The 20,804-nt window shown below is 39.0% G+C and overlaps 1 protein-coding gene across 5 annotated transcripts in view; it reads right to left on the reverse strand.

Annotated features, from left to right (window-relative positions):
- LOC105468378 (dedicator of cytokinesis 11) overlaps window positions 1-20,804 on the reverse strand; it is a 189,492-nt gene that overhangs the window by 94,593 nt on the left and 74,095 nt on the right. For all 5 annotated transcript variants that reach the window (XM_011718493.3, XM_071089250.1, XM_071089249.1 and 2 more), the window contains 8 exons: window positions 16,974-17,114; window positions 15,417-15,629; window positions 10,731-10,853; window positions 9,185-9,267; window positions 4,738-4,860; window positions 4,477-4,553; window positions 950-1,134; window positions 793-858 (listed from right to left, as the gene is read on the reverse strand). In XM_011718493.3, coding sequence (XP_011716795.2) covers window positions 793-858; window positions 950-1,134; window positions 4,477-4,553; window positions 4,738-4,860; window positions 9,185-9,267; window positions 10,731-10,853; window positions 15,417-15,629; window positions 16,974-17,114 — 1,011 coding nt within the window. The remainder of the gene's footprint in view (window positions 1-792; window positions 859-949; window positions 1,135-4,476; window positions 4,554-4,737; window positions 4,861-9,184; window positions 9,268-10,730; window positions 10,854-15,416; window positions 15,630-16,973; window positions 17,115-20,804) is intronic.

Below are 20,804 nucleotides of genomic sequence, written 5' to 3' on the forward strand. Positions count from 1 at the left end.
TAGAATTTGAGCCAGTGAATCCTTAATTTAAGTTTCTCTGTTAAAAAAAAAAAAATCTCTTTTCAAAGGTGGGGGCTATTATTCAATTACTTAGTCAGGAGCATTCCAGCCTGTTTCCCTAGGTGGTTTGAGTGTAAGACCCGGCATCCATCTGTCTGATTTAGGCTCATGCAAGAGAAATGGGGAGCCAGATAAACACGTCTTGCTGGCTAGATGTTCTGACTTCTCTTTCAGGTCCCTGATTGATGGGTTACAGTTATAAAGAGTAAAAATATAAAGGCACTGTGGTGTGGCAGGTATTTAAGGATTGCTGTATCAGATAGACTGAGATTCTGCTTTTCATAGACCACAATCCAAGACTGGAGGCACTATTTGGCCAGTCATGGAGTAGAAGTCCTATCTCAGATCAAAGCAGTCATGCTGCGCTTCTGTCAGCTCAAAGCCTATTCAGGTTTCAAGGAGAAAGGAGTTTATAGTCCCTTGATGGTACCATTATAAACTATCAGGTCATAAGAAAACGACCTTGCAATTGGGCATTGAAGCAATTGCAAAATCAAAAAGGAGCAAAAGCCAAAACCTGGTATTTTTAAAGCTATATATGCTCCTACTGCATTAATATTTAAACTAAGCCTTATAGTTAATATGTAAGAGTAAAAAAGAAAGTATTACATTTGTCACTTTAGAACATTTTCTTTTTGATGTTGATACAATTAAACTTGGAGCATAAGACTACTGATTACCAAAATCTCCATCTCTACTGAAAACATACGCCTATCAATATCATAAACAAACCTTTAGAGCACTAGCGTCACTTTCATCTGAATCCCGGAATTCCACACAGACTGCAATGTTCCTTGCCTAAAATGATTAATCAGTCAAAATGAGTCACACAATTAGCAGATTATAAATAACATTTTATACTCCAAAAATATATAGTTTACACGGTTACCTTGGCAAATGTTTTCTGGCTATCATATTTTAATTGCAAGGGATATACATACAGATGGTTTTTGTAAATAGTAAATGGATAACAATATTTTGTCATTTCTGGAACAAACTCTTCAACCTCCACAGTAATATTTTGACAATTCTTTTCAAAAGGCTTCAAGGGCACATATGAAGAAGTAATACAATCTATAGTAGGGAAAAAAAACAGGCAAAGATCATTCAGTTTAATAATCATTAACACATTCCTGCATGTATAAAAATATACATGAGTTGTATTCTCAAAGAGCGATTTAAAAAATATAACTCTTAGTAAATGACCAAAAAATCACACGACAACTTTAAGAACCCAAAAGGACAAGATTGAGTAGTCTGATGCTGATTTTAGTGGAACCCTTCATACCAGACGTGGAGTGCTATTTCGTTCTCAATGTCGAGTGATTTGCCAAATATAACACATCATAATTTTGACAAATTTAAACTCTGCAAAGAAATCCATTTCATTTTCCCTCCTGTGGCAGCAATTTAGCTTTCACTGCAAATTTTTATTGGTATCAGGGAAATAACGGTAAATTTATGCTTCCAATTAATTCATGGCAAGTCACTTTTAAAAAGTTAACTTGGTGCAGGTGCAAATTTTCACCTAAGAAATAATGGAGGCCTTTTGAAACTACAGATCTTACGATGTGTTACCAATGATAAACTCAATACTCCTGACCGTGAAAAAATACTAAGCCTCAGAGAAGTTTAGCAGCATGTGTTATTGAAATTGTCACTGTAGTAAAGGTTATTCATATACTTAAGGGGCTCTAACACTGCTGGTCGTTACTGCGGAGCAGTAATGATGAAGAAGGAAGTCCCAGGGAGAGTTGGACCTGAGGATGCTGTATTTTTTGTTGGATTTGCTTTTCTGATTATTACAGTGATACATGCCTATAACAGAGCACCTGGAAGTAGAGAGTAAAGGTAGACAGGGACAGTTGCTCATTCCATTTCCCAGAGATAACTACTGTTGAGACTTTGGCATGTTTTCTTTTAGTCTTCTTTCTATGCATATTTTATATAGTAATATGAAAATCCTACTCTATGTATAGATCTTTATCCTAATTTTTTGACATTTATCTGATATCTCATTCCATGAGCTCTTTGTAAACACTGCTTTTAATGGCTGCAACAAAGTTTCATGGTATCAGTGTGGCGTCATTATCTTAACCACACTGACAGTGTTGGATTCTGATTGATTCCAATTTTCCTCCAATATAAGTAACACTGCAAAGAACATCTTTATGGATCCATTTCTGCCTAGATTTCAATTACTTCTTTAGGAAAAATATAATCCATTGTACTCTTAGATGTTTTAAAATATAAAGTGGATGCCACACCTCTGTTTACTATCCTTTACTGACTTCTCACTGCATTTAGGATAAAATTCAATTTTTTAAGGCATTACCACAGTCAATACAATTCCTTACGTGACCTGATGCTTCCTATTTTATCTCCTATCTCCATTGTTCCTATCACATACTACACTAGAGCTATACTAGATTCCCTTCTGTTCATGCAAACCCAGCTTGGTCTCACCTCAAGGTATTTACAACGTATGTGATGCCCTCAGTCTGCAAATGTACAGTCCCAATCACCACATGCTGGCACTCTTTCTCCCTCTTCAGTTCCTGAGCTTAACAGAGGTGTTCCCTGGCTACCCTTTTTACAGCTGCCCTTGTGATATGGTTAGGCTTTGTGTCTCCACCCAAATCTCATCATCAATTGTAATCCCCAGGTGTTGAGGGAGAGACCTGGTGGGAGGTGACTGTACCATGGGGTGGTTTCCCCCATGCTGTTCTTGTGATAGTAAGTTCTCATGAGATCTGATGGTTTTATAAGTGTTTGGAAGTTCCTCCTTCGTTCAATATTTATCTCACCTGCCACCACAAAAGACGTGCCTGCTTCTCCTGCTACCATGATTGTAAGTTTCCTGAGGCCTCCCCAGCCATACAGAACTGTGAGTCAATTAAACCTCTTTCCTTTATAAATTACCCAGTCTTGGGTAGTATCTTTTTTTGAGACGGAGTCTCGCTCTGTCGCCCAGACTGGAGTGCAGTGGCCGGACCTCGGCTCACTGCAAGCTCCGCCTCCCGGGTTTACGCCATTCTCCTGCCTCAGCCTCCTGAGTAGCTGGGACTACAGGCGCCTGCCACCTCACCCGGCTAGGTTTTTGTTTTTTTTTGTTTTTGTTTTTGTTTTTTTTTGTATTTTTTAGTAGACACGGGGTTTCACTGTGTTAGCCAGGATGGTCTCGATCTCCTGACCTCGTGATCCGCCCGTCTCGGCCTCCCAAAGTGCTGGGATTACAGGCGTGAGCCACCGCGCCCAGCCTGGGTAGTATCTTTATAGCAGTGTGAAAAACGGACTAATACAACTTGTTTTCTTGTATACTATCTGTCACTCCTTCTAGACTTTAAACTCCCTAAGTTTAAAGCACCTAGCTGGTAGTCAATAAATGTTTACTCAATAGTTATTCAGTGAATCAATGCATAAATATACTCTCAAAATTGGAATGCCCTACTTATGAACATCTATGGATATCTATTACCAAACTGTACTCCTCCTCATGATAGGTGATAATACCTGACCAAAACCTAGCCAGCATTAGGTAGCTTCACTCTAAACATTTTAATAGATTTGATGGATGAGCAAAAGCATATTGTTTAATTTGCCTTACTGGCATTGTTATTACTAAGATTGAATATTTTTCCCATATTTACTAGCTACTTCATTTTATCTCTTGCAAATTGTGTTTTGTGTCTTCTATTTTTCTCCGGGGATCCTGGATTCTTGCCCTCAGACAAGAAAATAAATCCTCCTTTTTCATCTCTTAGTTGATGACAGAAGTAAAAGTTACCCAAGGCAAAAGGCAACAGAACCTGACTGGGACACACTCACAACTTCATATATATGAAACAGCATCTGATAAAAATCAACTCAATTCACTTCCTAATCTGTAACTATTCATCATGCATACTGGGTTGAAAAGCATCCCCACCCCCACTCAAAATTCATATCCACCCGGAACCTCAGAATGTGACTTTATTTAGAAATGGGATATTTGTAGATGCAATTAGTTAAGATGAGGTCATACGAGATTAGATGGGCCTTAAATCCAATGACTGGTGTCCTTATAAGAAGGTCATGCGACGACAGAGGAGCAGTTGGAGTGACGTGGCCACAAACCAACTGATGCCAAGGTTAGCCGGGAGTTATTGGAAGGTAGGAAGAGGCAAGGAATGGCTCTTCCCTAGAGCATTCAGAGAGAGCATGGCCCTGCGAACACCTTCATTTTGGACTTTTAGCCTCTGGAACTGTGAGAGAATAAATGTTTGTTGTCTTAAGCCACCCAATTTGTAATAATATTTTGTGTTATGGCAACCCTGGGAAACTCATATGCCATGTAAACCTCAAGAAAAATATTGAAAGGATAACAACCTGACAGTCAAACATTATGCTTAAGGTTTATTTGCAATACATTCTTACTTGATAAATCCACAGGAACGCATTCTACTGTGATGTTTAGCTGCCCAGGTATAATCTGCAGTTTGGTCTTTTCTGGCCTGGGTATAAAATAATAATATTTTAGAGTTAAAATTATGATTACTGAATGCACTGGTTACCCCTCCATCCAAACTTACAATTTTAAGCATTCTGCTTTTCCCATATATGACTCACATTCATCAATTAAAAGAACTGAGGATTCATCTATTATATTTATTTATTGCAGAAACACCAAACACTTACTTCTTGTATTCTGAGAGCAACTTGAGAATGTCTTCACTTGAAAGCTTGCTACTGTCTTGTTTATACAGAGGAGAAAATCTCCCATCCAGATCGAGAGAGCCTTGAGTATCTTTGAAAATGGGTCTAAAACAGCAACAGAAGCATTTTTAAAAAAAGATATTCCATGTTGATAAATTAAGATAAAATTAGCAATGGTCGGAATGTGAAATGGTGAAACCACTTTGGAAACGGTTTGGCGGTTTCTCGTTAAGTTAATCACCCATCACTCTACAATCCTGCAATTCCACTCCTAGGCATATTTCCACATGGTACATGAATGTTCTTAATTTGTGCGGCAGCAATTTAACAAAAATTTATATAAATACATGTTCACAGACGATTTATTTGCTATAGCTCCAAACTAGTAATAATCCAGATATTTATCAAAAAGTGAATGGGTAAGCAAACTGTTGTATATTCACACAAGGAGATGCTGCTCGAAACGAACTACTGATTCACACAACAATATGGATGAATCTCAAGAACACTGAGTACAAGAAAGCAAACATCGGAGGACATGCTGCATTATTCCATTTATATGAAGGTGCAGAAGAGATAAAAAAGTCATCTGTAGTGAAAATCAGATCCGTGGTTGCCTGGGACAGGGATAAGATGGTTGAATAGACAAGGGACATGAGGAAATTTTCTGGGGTAATAGACATGTTCCATATCTGGTTGGGGTGATAGTTACATAACTGTATACATTCGTGAAAATTCATGAAGCTAGACATTTAAAATATGTAAATTTTATCAAAGGTGAAGTATATTTCCATAAAGTTCATAAAAAGCATAAGGATAAATTTATATGGTGCGATTACAATATAGAGCCAGTTCTGTGTATCCATGGGCTCTGCATTTGTGGATTCAAAAAACCATGGATAAAATTATTTGGAAAAAAGAACTGTGTCTATACTGAACACAAATAGATTTTTCTTGTCATTATTCACTAAACAGTATAGTATAACAACTATTTATATAGCATTTACATTGCATTAGTAATCTACAGATGATTTAAAGTACATGGGAGGATGTGAGTAGGTTACATGCAGATACTACGCCATTTTATAGCAGAGACTTCAGCATTTGAAGATCTTGGTATCTGTGGGAGATCCTGGAACCAATGCCCCACGGATACTGAGGGATGACTATGTATGTATAGTTTCTCATATGAACTTGATTATTCCCTTCCCCTCCTCTTCTCCCATTTTTAAGCAACTGTTCTACTGCTAAAATGGAAAACAATATACACGCACCCAACACACTGGAAGCAGCTATAGCCTGAAACATATTTCCCCCCTGGCAGTACCTCTGAAGATGTGGTTATAGGAATTAATTAACCCCACTGTTCCTACTTCATATATATATATATATATATATATATACACACACACACACACACACACACATACTTCATACATATATACTTTATACACACACACACATATATGAACACACACTTTAAGTTCTGGAATACACGTGCAGAACGTGCAGATTTGTTACCCAGGTATACACGTGCCATGCTGGTTTGCTGCACCCATCAATGGGTTGATGTAGATCAACCCATCATGTACATTAGGTATTTCTCTTAATGTTATCCCTCCCCTAGCCCCCCACCCACCAACAGGCCCCAGTGTGTGATGTTCCCTTCCCCATGTCCATATGTTCTCATTGTTCAACTCCCACCTATGAGTGAGAACATGTGGTGTTTGGTTTTCTGTTCTTGTGCTAGTTTGCTGAGAATGAAGGTTTCTAGCTTCATCCATGTCCCTGCACAGGACATGAACTCATCCTTTTTTATGGCTGCATAGTATTCCATGGTGTATATGTGCCACACTTTCTTTTTCCAGTTATCATTGATGGGCATCTGGTTTGGTCCCAAGTCTTTGCTATTATGAACAGTGCCACAATAAACATACATGTGCATGTGTCTTCAGAGTAGAATGATTTATAATCCTTTGGGTATATAACCAGTAATGGGATGGCTGGGTCAAATGGTGTTTCCGGTTCTAGATCCTTGAGGAATCGCCACACTGTCTTCCACAATGGTTGAACTAATTTACACTCCCACCAACAGTGTAAAAGCATTCCTATTTCTCCACATTCTCTCCAGCATTTGTTGTTTCCTGACTTTTTAATGATCACCATTCTAACTAACATGAGATGGTATCTCATTGTGGTTTTGATTTGCATTTCTCTAATGACCAGTGATGATGAGCTTTTTTTCCCTACGTTTGTTGGCCACATAAATGTCTTCTTTTGAGAAGTGTCTGTTCATATCCTTTGCTAAGCCTCCTTTATTTCTAGTAAACAGGGGTTTATCGTATATCTTTTAAACATCCAGCCCAGCCTTTTGAGTAAGTTTTTACTACTGCTGAGAACCAAAACAATTCAGGAGGAAAAAAATACCTTAATTCCTCATCAGAACTGGAAATCAAAGCTTCTAACTTTGAAGACTTCAAAATTATTTTTTCTACTGGTAAAACGGCATCAAGCAGCTACTGGTATGGCCCAAAGAGGGACCGTATGCCACAGTGGTCTAGAGATGACTGTGAAGGCAGGTGCCCTGGGTTCTGATCCATGTTCTGCCACATGCTGTGTGAACTTGGAAAATAATTTATATTTTTGTCTTTCTGCTTCACTTCTGGGCCTCAATTTCCTCATCTTCAAAGACAGGGATAACAGTACCCACCTTTTAAGACAATAGACATGAAGCACGTAGATAAGTGCCTTGAACAGAGTTAGCACTTGGTAAATATATATATATATATTTTTTTCCCTGAGACGGAGTCTTGCTGTCGCCCAGGCTGAAGTACAGTGCTGTGATCTTGGCTCACTGCAACCTCCACCCCTCGCGTTCAAGCAAGTCTCCTGTCTCAGCCTCCCAAGTAGCTGAGATTACAGGCGCCTGCCACCACGCCCGGCTAATTTTTGTATTTTCAGTAGAGACAGGGTTTCACCATGTTGGCCAGGCTGGTCTTGAACTCCTGACCTTGTGATCCACCTGCCTCGGCCTCCCAAAGTGCTGGGATTACAGGTGTGAGCCACTGTGCCCGGCCAATAACTATTAACAATAATAATAGCAGCAGCAGCAATGGACTTTTCAGGCTGGAGCTTTAAAAATATGCTGATATTTACAAGCCATACCTCACCTTCTATAATGCCTACATACACCAACCTCTGCTACTCTTTGCCATTCACCTATCCCTAGTTATCGTTGTTTTTTTACCAGTCTGCAACACAAGGACAATAGTGATCTTTCATCTACCATCATACAATACATTTTGAGACCTTGTCCAAAATGAAATGATTATGAATAGTGACAAATAAAAGAGTTAATTAACTTAGAATCTCCTACCCTTATGCTACTCCCTAGTACCCACTGAACATAATTGATTGAATTATTCAGAACACGGTGCCCTTTCCGCAGAAGCCCTGGTGAGCTGTACAGGCTGTACCACAAACAAGTCAGTGAAACTGTACTTGAAAAAGGGGGATAAACAAGAAACCTGTTTTAAGTCATCCCTGCATGCATTTACAAACTTTGGATAAAATAATGTAACCTACCATTTCATACCAGGTATGAAATATAGTTAACACATGCTGGCAGAATTTGTCATCAGGAAGAAAATCTATTAATTACACACTCACATTTAATGACTTCATTATTTGCCTCTGAATTTTCAGTATGTTTTCCAGAAATATTCTACGATAGATTTTCAAAGCATAAACCCAACCAGCTCTGAAATAGGGGGCATACTGCACATAACCCTCTATAATTTCTGCTTTTCTGAAAAAAAAAATTCCATTACTACCAAATAAACTCTGCTTTTAAATGCAGTAAAATTCAGTGGTGTCAGTCAGAACAGTAACCAAAGCCAAAGAAAACTTCCCTAAAGCAAGACATATGGAAAAAAAAAAAAAGAGAGAGGGTGTTTGATGCACAGCAAAGTTTAAGAGAAAGCATTCTTGGCTGGGCACAGTAGCTCAGGCCTGTAATCCCAGCACTTTGGGAGGCCGAGGCGGGTGGATCACCTGAGGTCAGGAGTTCGAGACCAGCCTGATTAATATGGTGAAACCCCGTCTCTACTAAAAATACAAAAATTAGTTGGGTATGGTGGTACATGCCTGTAATCCCAGCTACTTGGGAGGCTGAGGCAGGAGAATCGCTTGAACCTGGGAGGCGGAGGTTGTGGTGAGCCAAGATTGCACCATCACACTCCAGCCTGGGCAACAAGAGTGAAACTTGTTGTCTCAAAAACAACAACAAAAATAATAATTATTACATCCCAAGTGTCCCAAGATACAACTGGCCTGCCAGAAACACACTGTTGAATGCTGGTTAAGTATAACAGCCCTTAACTTCACATATGAACGTGAGTGAGCGGGTCAGGATTATATTTGTACAAACCTGGCAGCCCAAGCGAAGGGCATTCTGTATTGTCCAAGGCGGCTACACACTTGTTTAGCTGTCCTGTGCACCTTCTGGGCCGTCTAAGGTCAGAAACAAGAAGATAGGCTTGTATTTGTTCAAACTGTCATGGACCCACCCAGAATAATAATTTCCCCAACTTACCGTTATAAAACATCAAAAATCTCGGGGAGAAAAAAAAAAAACAAAAAAAAACCCATAGAAATAGCCACAAGCAGAACACCATGCATCAGCCAGCCATTTTTCAAGTCCAAAGTATTTCATAAAGGCTTTGGATTTTCTCATTAACAGAACTTCTGTCATTTACAGCAGAAGACAGACAAAATAGATATAGGGCACACTTTGCACCAAAGACCTCTACTGGAAAAATGTTCACTGGTTTTAACATGTACTTTATTTCACATAGCAGGCAAATGCTCATCATTCTTGGGAGAAGTTTCTTATGGATACAGCTGCCCTTTCTACTCCCAAGATAAGGAGCAAGTCACCAGGAGTCAATGCAATTAGTCTAAGTGTGGGCAGGAGCTGCTGTTTGCACAGGCACGGAGAGATGACAAGGAGACAAACTGCCTATAGAGTCTAAACAGACCTCGAAATGCTGGCTGGATGCTTATCCCTAGGGATACAGAGTGCTGGAGGCTTTTATCTATATTGTTGAGACATTTTTCCTCCACAAATTAGTCCCATCACATCAGCAACTTCCACTTAATAAACAGTATTTGGGTACACAACGAAATGCCATGTACAACAGACTGATGTTTCATAAATACACAGTGGCTGGAGTGCTACTAATGAACTCAACCATGAACCGTTCCCTCCTGGGGTCTCAGTTTTCCCATTTATAAAAGGAGAGGATGAGATTAGAGCAGTGATTTCCAAACATTTGAATTTCACAATTTTCTAGAAATGTGGATGACAATATAGGGTTGCCAACTTTTAATATTGCCACTTAAGGACATTCAACAAAACAATTTTTTAAATCCCTGCCATTTAATATGCCAACATTTCATGAAAGGAAGATATGCATAACCTTTAAAAAGCAGGAAGGGCAAAGATCTCAGAATAAAGGGCAGCCCTCCGAATTAAACACATTTAGCTTCATGAAATGTTCACTGTCTTTCCTTTCCCGTTTCATCACAGACAGGAGTAAATCTGGGTATGAACTGACATTTGGGAACTATAGCACTGGATCATCTTTAATCTCCCAGCTCTGACATTCATTCTAGGGCTTTATGTAGGGCTGTAAGGAAAAGAATGGCTACTGTCAAGGACATGGTGTCAATTAGCAGATGTTGCCTAAAAGCTTTTGGCTCTTATTTTGATAATCAAGCAGAAATCAGATTATCACATTAAAAGAACATCAATGACAATAGGAAAATATGCCATGTTCAAGTTTTAGCATACATACACAGTATACAATGTTTTCAGAATATATAGCATGCTCAAAGCAATAGCATTTAAAATATCAGTAAAAGGCAAATTTTACATTAAGGTGAAATGTCGATCAACAATCTTTATAAATTACCTTTACTGGATCAGAATTTTTGATGTAGGGTTCTGCACAGTGTGTAATGTTTCCCTGCAGCACCTTTTCAATTCTTGCAACTAGAAAAATTTCAGGATGTGGATTCGTCACTGAGAAAATTCCCTGGGAAAAAAGTACTTCCGTTAGACTTTCTTACGTAACCTTGTACATATGGTTGTTTATGGTTAATGATTTTTAGTAAAGAATGTTCATATTCAACAAAGGATCGTGTCCAGGACCCTAGAAATAGATAGAATCTCCTTTCACACAGTTTTCAAAGCTTCCAACGTTCTTTTCAAAATGGATTTTATATCTTGTCACCAACCTCACATCTGTTAGCCTCCGTAGTGCAGGTGTCACTGTTGCTGCTTTGCCTCTTTGGTTTGGTTGTGTATGCAAAGTGAGTTCTTTGACCTAATTTAATACAATGTACATTGTTTGGCTTAATTGATGTGTGTTAAAATAGTGTACATTTCTCAAGTGGAACTAGATATATGTTTTTAAATGCAGCTGCATGTAACTCAAGAGCAATTAATATTTAACTAATATTTATTTCCACTAAGAAGGAAACAGAAACTTTATTGCTCTAATATGGAAAAGCTAAATTATCCTCTAGAGGACATTCCTTTGTTGCAGTTCAAGAGCTCTTGTGCTTCCAATGCAAAGGTAGGAGACAGAGAATCCAAAACTCATTTTGTCCCCATACACTTTATTTAAACGTACTAATGCAGATGCAACCAAAGTTACATTTTTCTTTGAATGCATGTGGAACAGGAACACCTCCTGTCCAGTATGACTCCTTCCAAACATAATATCCTCTACATAGCATGTTAGTTGGTTATGCCTGTTGTTTAAAGGGGCATCACTAATGAATTCAAGCGAAAAAATCTATCACTGAGTCTCTACTAAAATTTCGTTTTTTCCTTGGTATATTACCAACTTTGTTAATATAGTGATTTCCAGTTTCCAATGCATTTCAGACACATTATCTCCTTTGTACCAGACAGAACCCTTGAAGCTAGACAGGGCAGAATAGAAAATTGAGTGTAAAAGGCTAATAATTCCCCTCAAGTCAAACAGCTTAGAAGGGTCCCAAGTAATGGCTGACTCGGCTTTGAATTCCCAAGCAGCAAGCACGGAACAAAGTGGTTCAAATTTGCTTGAGAAAATGAACAAAGTGGTTCAAAATTGCTTGTCAAATTTCTTGGGTTCTGGCTCCAACATTTATGGGTTTAAGCAAGTCACATTCTAAGTCCCAGGTTTCTCATCTGTGAAATAGCATGATAGTAGTGACTTCATACATCTCTTGTATGGCTTAAATGAAGTAATGCACATCAGGTACCTTGTTATTACCCAGGTGGCCCACCAAAGCATCCCAAGGTCACAGAACCTGGCTTCTAGTACTGCCGGGAACATGCTGTTTGAGCTGTGAGGCTGACCGTGCTGGCAGACTGCCCGAGCTTTCCCTGCAGAAGGTATGCTGAGCAGTACGCCTTGAGTGCGGTGTTACGCTCACTGCCACATAACCATGCTAGATGGTTTTCATGCTTTATCTCATTCAGTCTTCATAAAAACCCTGAAATGTAGGCACTACTATATACACATTCTATAGATTAAGAAATGGAGGCTCAGAAAGGTTTGTGCAGTGAGTAAGTGGGTGAAGAAGACTGCAGTCCAGGCTTCCAGATTATACAGCCCATGCTATATTCTCTCTCAGCCCTGAGGTCCATACACCCAACATCTCATATGATGAGGCCAGATTAGAACAGTAATACTGCTGGGTGTGGTGGTTCATGCCTGTAATCCCAGCACTTTGGGAGGCTGAGGCAGGAGGACTGCTTGAGCCCAGGAGTTTGAGAACAGTAATACTGATTATTGCTATAGCTAACATTTACTGAGCACCTATGGCTTCCCATTCCCAGTACTCTAGGCATTTCCTACTGATGCCAGCAATGAGTACTATAATTTTAAGGTAGTTGATAATTGATAAAAGCTTGCTGTTTTCACTTGCTTGAGATCACTGTTACTGCTACTACTCCTAGCTACTACGTTGCACTGACCAAACCCAGTGTGCCCATCACAGTGCTGAGTGTTTTCTTAGAACCACGCACCTTGTTTGTGCCTCCCCACAGCCCTTGGACACAGGTATGGTCACCACCTCTACTTGTAGATGAGGATGCTGAGGCACAGAGATGTCCATTTTCTAACTGCCCAGGGATTCCAATGATGGGGGACACTCTTTGGGGTTGTTTTACCTTTTGTCCCATCAGCTTCTGGTCCTCTCCCTGTCCCCAGAATGCAAAAGGTGGCCAGAGAGAGCCCAGAAATCCCACGTGGGCTGGAGGTCTGGCCGTTTAGGACAAGGTCTATGGCCCAGTCCTTGTTTCCCACCAAGGGGCATGAATATGCCTCCCCACCCCAGGGCGATTCTTATCCACTTTGCTGGCCCCTCCAGCTAGAGAACGGGCCAGGTCCTCTACCCCAGCCACCAGCACTTACAAAGCTCCCAGGGTGTGGCAGGGCGTGTGCTATGTGTTCTATATTTCAGCACTTAATTACATTCATCTACTATTCTTGATCAAATTATTTCAAACAGACCTAAATTCAAATCCTACTGTCACCACTACTAGCTGTGTAATGGTGAGCAGCTTACTTAACCTCCCTGAGCTTCAGTTTCCCCATCTGTCAAACAGTAGTGATTATATCATTTCATAAACTATTATGATTACACGAGACACTGATGGAATAATGTTGGCACACAGGAGATCTTTTTCAAATGTTGATTTTCTTCCTGTCCCAAATTACAAACTGGATGACATCTGAAATCATAATTTAAACTTCCTGCATTGAACATACAGCTGAGTGGTACACACTGAAGTAATATGGGAAATACACATTGGCTTGAAATGACTTATTTGATATTGTGCAGGAAATTTTAAACATAAAATTCAATAGCAGGTTCTCAAATATTTACAACACTTTACTTGCTCAATCCCTTTCAGAAGCATCCACCATCATTGTGGAATGTTCACAGAGGTGACAACTACAGTCTCAGTAACAAGCTAAGGGGCTATCAGGGAATAAGGGACAACTTGAGGACAAGCCACCAGAAATCCACAGCCCCAAAAAGACAGTGACAGTCCATGTAAAGAAGTCTTCCCCAATGTTTGATCATCTATATAAATCAGCATAATCTTTGACCCTAAAAATCCCAATGCTTGGAATTTATTCTAAGGAGATAATTCAACAAGTGAGCTAAGATGTGTGCACAAGAGATTCAATGCAGCATTATTTCTGACAGCAAATAATTAGAAATGTCTTAAGTAGCTAAATCAATGAAATGTCATGTTAGCCTTTAATATAAACATGACTGATCTATAGATATTGATGTAGGATGATAAACATATTAAAAGAATACAGTAGGTATAAAACAGCATGAATATAATTTTATAAGCATATACATAATGTGTATGTATTTCTATATACACAACAGAGATGTCTGAAAAGATGTTTACCAAAATGTTAATAGGTATTGTCTTTTGGTGGCGAATTTTACTTTCTTTTTTACACTTCTTATATTATTTGAATTTTCTACATAAGAATGTACTTATTATAATCAGGAAAAAAAAGAATGACATTTTTATTTAAAAAAAAAATAAATCTCCTTACAACATGAACAGTTTTGTTCATATGCCTCTTTCTCCTTTTAATTCTATGCCATGCTCTCATTTCCTTTTAGCTGCAAAAGTCTAGCGAGCAGATGATCAATCCACTCCGCTAACTTCTTATGGCCTCCAGTCTGGTCAGAGGTCAGAATTCCAAGGAACAGTTAAGCTCTTTCTGAAAGGGAATCTTTGCTCCAGATAAAACAGAAGAGTATAGCATTACAGCTATGACACAAGCAGTTCCCACTCATTGCTTTTCAAGTAAAACTCCTTGTATAAAGAGACCATACGCTCCATTCAAATGACCTACTCATACACAGAATGGACATGAAAATTAGGGGTGGGAGAGTTAATTTAGGGTCAATTTTTCTTAAAAACCAAAACTTTCAAGCACTTATTGCCTTGCTCAGAAGTATACACATGAGTGTGGGTGCAGGTGTGTTTATGTGTGTTTGTATCAGCTTTCTTTTTGAGACGGAGTCTTGCTCTGTCACCCAGGCTGGAGTGCAGTGTGGCGTGATCTCGGCTCACTGCAACCTCCACCTCCTGGGTTCAAGCGATTCTCCTGCCTCAGCCTCAAGAGTAGCTGTTATTACAGGCGCACACCACCACGCCCGGCTAATTTTTTTTGTACCCTCAGTAGAGATTGGGTTTCACCATGTTGGCCAGGCTGGTCTCAAACTCTTGACCTCAAGTGATCCGCCCACCTTAGCCTCCCATAGTGCCAGGATTACAAGTGTGAGCCACTGCGCCTGGCCTGTATCAGCTTTCTATCTCGCAAAATAATTCCCTTGTATCTCACATCATGGTCCCATTAAAAATGTTCCTTTGATAACATGTTACTAGCATGTTCACTGGTTTCCATTTTTGCCCTCAAACTTCAGTCACCAGAAAAATATCTATCGAAAGACCTTATGAGAGAGAATGTCATGAAAACATTGGTCTGAAACCACGAAATAATGCAAGAATATTTCTGTTTCTTACTCTGAACGTGCTGCTAAGACTAAAGGTCATTCATTACCTGCTGTATGTAGCGTAACTGAGATTCGGCAATTCCGTGAATGTAAGATTCGGGTGAAGAGCCCTTTGGGCTACCGTCACTGGCCAGTTGGGTTGAAGAGCCCCACAGCATTTCACGGACAGATGGGGGATTCAGGTCTATATGAAAGTCTGCTGAAATCTTACAATTGTTCTTTACATCAAATAAGGCAAGATTGATAAAAAAGGGCTCAACCTGGGAATAAAAACAGTTATATTTTAAAACTGAGACTTTAGTAGGGGCATGGTGGGGAGGCGCACAAGTGCAAAATAAGTTTTTTATTCCTCCAGTTTCTGTGACTACAATTCCTTTCTGAGTTCAAAACTTAGCTAAAATTATATTATGGCTTATCTGCACAGAACAAAGAGTATTCCAAAGCAACAGACTTCATCACATTTTAACTTCTGTCAGGTGTAGATAATTTCACAAGTTATAAAGTTTACAAAAAGAATTAGAAATCAAAAGCTACATTTAAATAACACGAAATGTTCTATGAATAAAATTTAATTCTTTACACGTTTACTGAAACTACCTAAAAAATAATGCCAATATTACAGTATAGAAATAAATATTCTCTTCTGTTATGTTCCAACTTACTTGACTATACATTTCATAAGAGCTAATAACAATCAACATCAAATTACTTGACAAAAGCTTTGCCCTATCAGCAATTTTGGAAGACATGATTCCTCTCTACAGATGGCATTTGAAAGATGGTCACAAAGAGAAATTTCATGCCAGATGGCATAAAGATTAACCCTTTACACACAGAAAAGTCTGCTGTACTTTTAAGCTATTTTGTAAGAGAGTCTATCATCACTGTTTTATTTTTAATAGACAAAACTAGAACCAAAAAATAAAGATGAACATAAAAAGCAGTCTCTTGGAAGGTTTTACACTTACAGTTTCAAGGATTTTTAAGCAACTCAAATGATCCATGAGAGCCATCACTTAGAATTTTCTCTGTAGACCAAAATGAATCTAATGCTATAGAATAGTGACCGAGCCTAGCAGACTGCACAGCATCTGTATCCCAGCATGGTTATGGTGATCCTTACTTATTGCTACGAGCCAATTTCATAGAAGAAAACATATTATCTAGTAGAATTTACGCATTTGAGGATTTTGCAAGTTTGGGAGACATGCTCCTCTTGAACATCAAGAGCCTACTCTATCTGCTCTTCTGAGTAGGTAAGATTTTCACGAATCCTCAAAATGAGAACATAGTCATATTTTGGCAAAAGAAAGAGATGTATAAAATTCTTGCATGTCAAATTTATCATAATATGTGGCGCTGGCATTTTCACATAGTCAATTATTAATAGTTCTCAGTCATACAAAGATGTTTCTTCATTTTTTATTGTAATAAGATTTCTTTTTTATATATATAAAACTTTCATTTTAGGTTCAGGGGTACATGTGCAGGTTTGTTATATAGGTAAATTGCATGTCACGGAGGTTTGCTTTACAAATTATTTTGAGAAAGACATTTCTTTAATGCATTGATGCAAGGAAGGTAGAAGGCAAAGTCATACATACATTTGTGGGTGGTCCTTTTGCATTGTCTCCAATTTGGCCCAAGATATTGAAAGTTAAATCATGGCAATTTACCAGGAAACGTTTGTTGCACTTTTCTTCAAATGGCTTTATATCAGGTTCAATTCCTGAAAAGTCCAACCTCTATAAAAGAGATAGTATGAATCATTTTCAAAAAAAGATAGGATTCATATTAACATAGATTTACATCAATATACCAAAAATGGCAAAAATCCAACAGTTCTCTGTCCATTCTTCATTTGAACCCTTTTTATGTTTTCATTTAACAAGCCTTTGTCGACTTTTTACACTAAGGTTAAACAGTGATGGAGAAATCCTAGAGGGAGATGATGAAACTCGGATCTAAAGGCAATGGAAAAGTCACATGTCTGTACTACGGCCTACAAAGTCCTACATGGCATGATTCCCTGTCTCTTCACACCGCTCTGACCTCATCTCCTACCACACTTGCCCTCTTCCCTCTTCAAGCCACACTGGCCTCCTTGGTTATTTTGCCAGCACACCAAGTACACTCCCACGCCAGGGCTTTTGCACTTGCTACTCTGTCAGGAACCCTCTTCCCTCAGATAGCTGCATGGCTTGCTCCCTCACTTCCAAGTCTCTGATCAATCGACTCTTCTGCAGGGAGACCTTTCCTAACTCCCTATAGAAAACTGCACACTCCCTGACCGTCTATACTCCCTTTCTCTATCTTTCTAATATTACTTTTCCTATGTGTTTATTCTGTGTTCCACACACAATATATGTTCCAGGACAGTCGAAATTTGGTTTCCTTTATGAGCTGTGCAGGAGGCAAAATTGACAGGAATGGGTATAGGGAGCATCAAAACTAACATGGTAGACCAAGGAGGGAAGATCGCTTGAGCCCAGGAGTTCGAGACCAGCCTAGGCAAGACAGTGAGACCCTTGCCTCTACAAAAAAATAAAAACTAGCCAGGCACGGTGGTACAGGTCTGTAGTCCCGGTTATTCGGGAGGTTGAGGTGGGACGACGGCTTGAGCCCAGGAGTTCAAGACTACAGTGAGCTATGATGGTGCCACTGCACTCCGACCTGGGTGACAGAGTCAGACCCTGTCTCAGAAAAAAAAAAAAAAGATTAACACAGGGATCTCTAATTTGGGAGATTCAATACATAGTGATGTTATGAACTTAGTCGTGAAATACAAATGAATGGCAGATTTGGGGGTACAGTGAGTACAAATAGTGAGTTCAGTATGGAATGTGTTGTATTCGAGGTGATGGTAGCAGGTAGTTGGAAAAATGGGAGAGGCCTGACTTAGAGATCTGGATGTGGGAGTCAGCAGCATTTAGGCTGAGAGGCACAAAAGGCTGGAACCCCATGGACTACCTATGTTTAATATGAACAGAGCAAGAGGTATCTGCTTAGGAAACTGAGCAACACTGAACTCAGCTAACAGAGCTGGGCAATGGACCTGGGCTGCCACAGCAACCAATTTTTAAAAATTATTGGTATTTTGAAATAAAAACAAGTTTAAGGAGAAGATATGGGGTTTGTAAAGGAATTCCTTTCAGTAGGGGAAGAATTTGTCTCTCAAAGCAAAAGACTGCTCAGGCAATCTAAGTTCATCTGTTCATGCTGAATGTCTTAACAGACTTCTATTCTATTCACAAAGGGGCAGGAAAGTGTGGATTGTGGGGTCAATTTACTATACTTCCATTAAGGCTGTAGACATTGTAGGCAGAAAATGATTGGATGGATCTGAGCAGAATGACACTGTCAGTATGGAAAACTCAAGACAAGACACACAAAAATTTTTCTCAATTACCTAAGTAAATCAAGCCAAAACAGGTATTATGCCTGAAGAATACTGGATAATTATAGCTGTTCTAACCTACCCGGTATGACTGAAACCTCCTTAAAAGGACCCAATGCGTAAGATTTGTGCCTGAAAGCATGACATCTTCCCCTTTGAATCTATTTATCTACAAAAGGAATGTGAATGTGTGGGACTAGACAGCTCCCTCTTGAACATATATCTATCTGTGGAGGCAAGTCATTGCCATGGAAATCAAGTTTAATTTCCACCCATTTATCTGCTCTCCTTTCTGTCTTACTCAGACAGTAGAATGGAAAGAGAAACTGGACCAAACCACTCCAGCCTTCAAATCCTTTCCATTCTAAGGCCTGTGAGTACAAATATTGGGACATATGGCCTTCTTCAGCTCAAAGTTTGAGCCATCCCCTTTAGTCAGCCAGCGTTTCTTTATTCTCTAAGGTCATGTCTCTAAAGAATGAACTATGGCCAAAAGAAAAGGTGAAATTACGGGATGGCGCCTCACCTAGAAAAGGTACTTGACAGATAACAACATAGGTTTCTCTGAGGTGAGACTGCCTTCCGTAACCAACATTACATTCAATTTCTTCTCCTTAAAGCTTCATCACAACTGCGAATTTCTCCCTTACCATAGCTCACTGATAAACAACTCAGACATAAAACCAGTTCAGTTTTATTACCACAAAAATGCTACACCACAAATTTGTAAAGATACTGGACTTAGTTTCAACCACAGTCAATTGGCTCCTTTGTATACAATGAAACAGCCTGACATGTCCAACTAGAGCCCAATCATGGGTGGGAGGATCAAAGACTCAGACATGCTTGGAACAAGTAAATTTCTGAATGAATATCTTAGAACAAACATCCCTGAGGCCCATTATACTATTACTTTTTTACAAAAAAAAAAAAAAAATCACATAACTTGCACTAAAGCAATATTTAACTCCGTGGGGGGAAAAAGGGAAATGAAATTATTTTTTAAAATCTATTTTCTCCAAATAATTCCATTTTCTTGTATGATATTTTCATTAAGGAAAAATGTTTACATTACTTATAGCCTATATACTTTTTCCATTTTAAACTAAATTTTTAATTAGAAAACCATACGAAGCAAAAAAACAACAACGGCTGGTCCAAAGGTAGTAAGTTATCTCAATTGATTGTTCAGTCAATTACATATTGAACTTTTTGTTCTACTCTTTCTCCCCTTGTCACTACTATACTTGACTACACTTAAAAAAAAAGAAAAAGAGGCCAGGCACAGTGGCTCACGCCTGCAATCCCAGCACTTTGAGAGGCTGAGGCGGGCACATCATCTGAGGTCGGGAGTTCAAAACCAGCCTGACCGACATGGAGAAACCCCATCTCTACTAAAAATACAAAATCAGCCGGGCATGGTGGCGCATGCCTGTAATCCCAGCTACTTGGGAGGCTGAGGCAGGAGAATCGCTTGGGGAGGCGGAGGTTGCAGTGAGCCAAGATTGTGCCACTGTACTCCAGCCTGGGCAACAAGAGCGAAACTCCGTCTCAAAAAAAAAAAAAAAAGAAAAGAAAAAGGAAAAACGACAACAACAAAATCAGACTTCCCCATATTATTTCATATTTTCATGGAAGAAAAAACTGTAATGCACATTTTCCGATTTCAAACAAAATGAAAAATTTTCATTCGAAATCTCATGTAGGAAAAGGCAAAAGAAAGCCAAAAAATTTCATCTTCTTCAATTTCATTTTCTCAAAAAGTATTTTCCATTAGGAAAAATATTTGTAATACTTAAATACTGTAGACCTTTCCCACTTAAACAAATTAAAAACTTACTTAGAAAGTGCCATAGAATTAAATATTCACTGCGTGTATCTTAGTACAAAACACATCTAACTCTCATGAAAGAGGTTAAAATACACATCTGCATATAAACCTGCACCTTCCTGCACCACCCTCCATTTAAAGTGTGATTAAGCCAGACATGAAAATTATCCTAGTTCTACAGGCCTACATCAAATGTGAAAAACAAAT

Source organism: Macaca nemestrina, chromosome X, assembly GCF_043159975.1.
Source record: "Macaca nemestrina isolate mMacNem1 chromosome X, mMacNem.hap1, whole genome shotgun sequence".
Classification (NCBI taxonomy): Eukaryota; Metazoa; Chordata; class Mammalia; order Primates; family Cercopithecidae; genus Macaca; species Macaca nemestrina.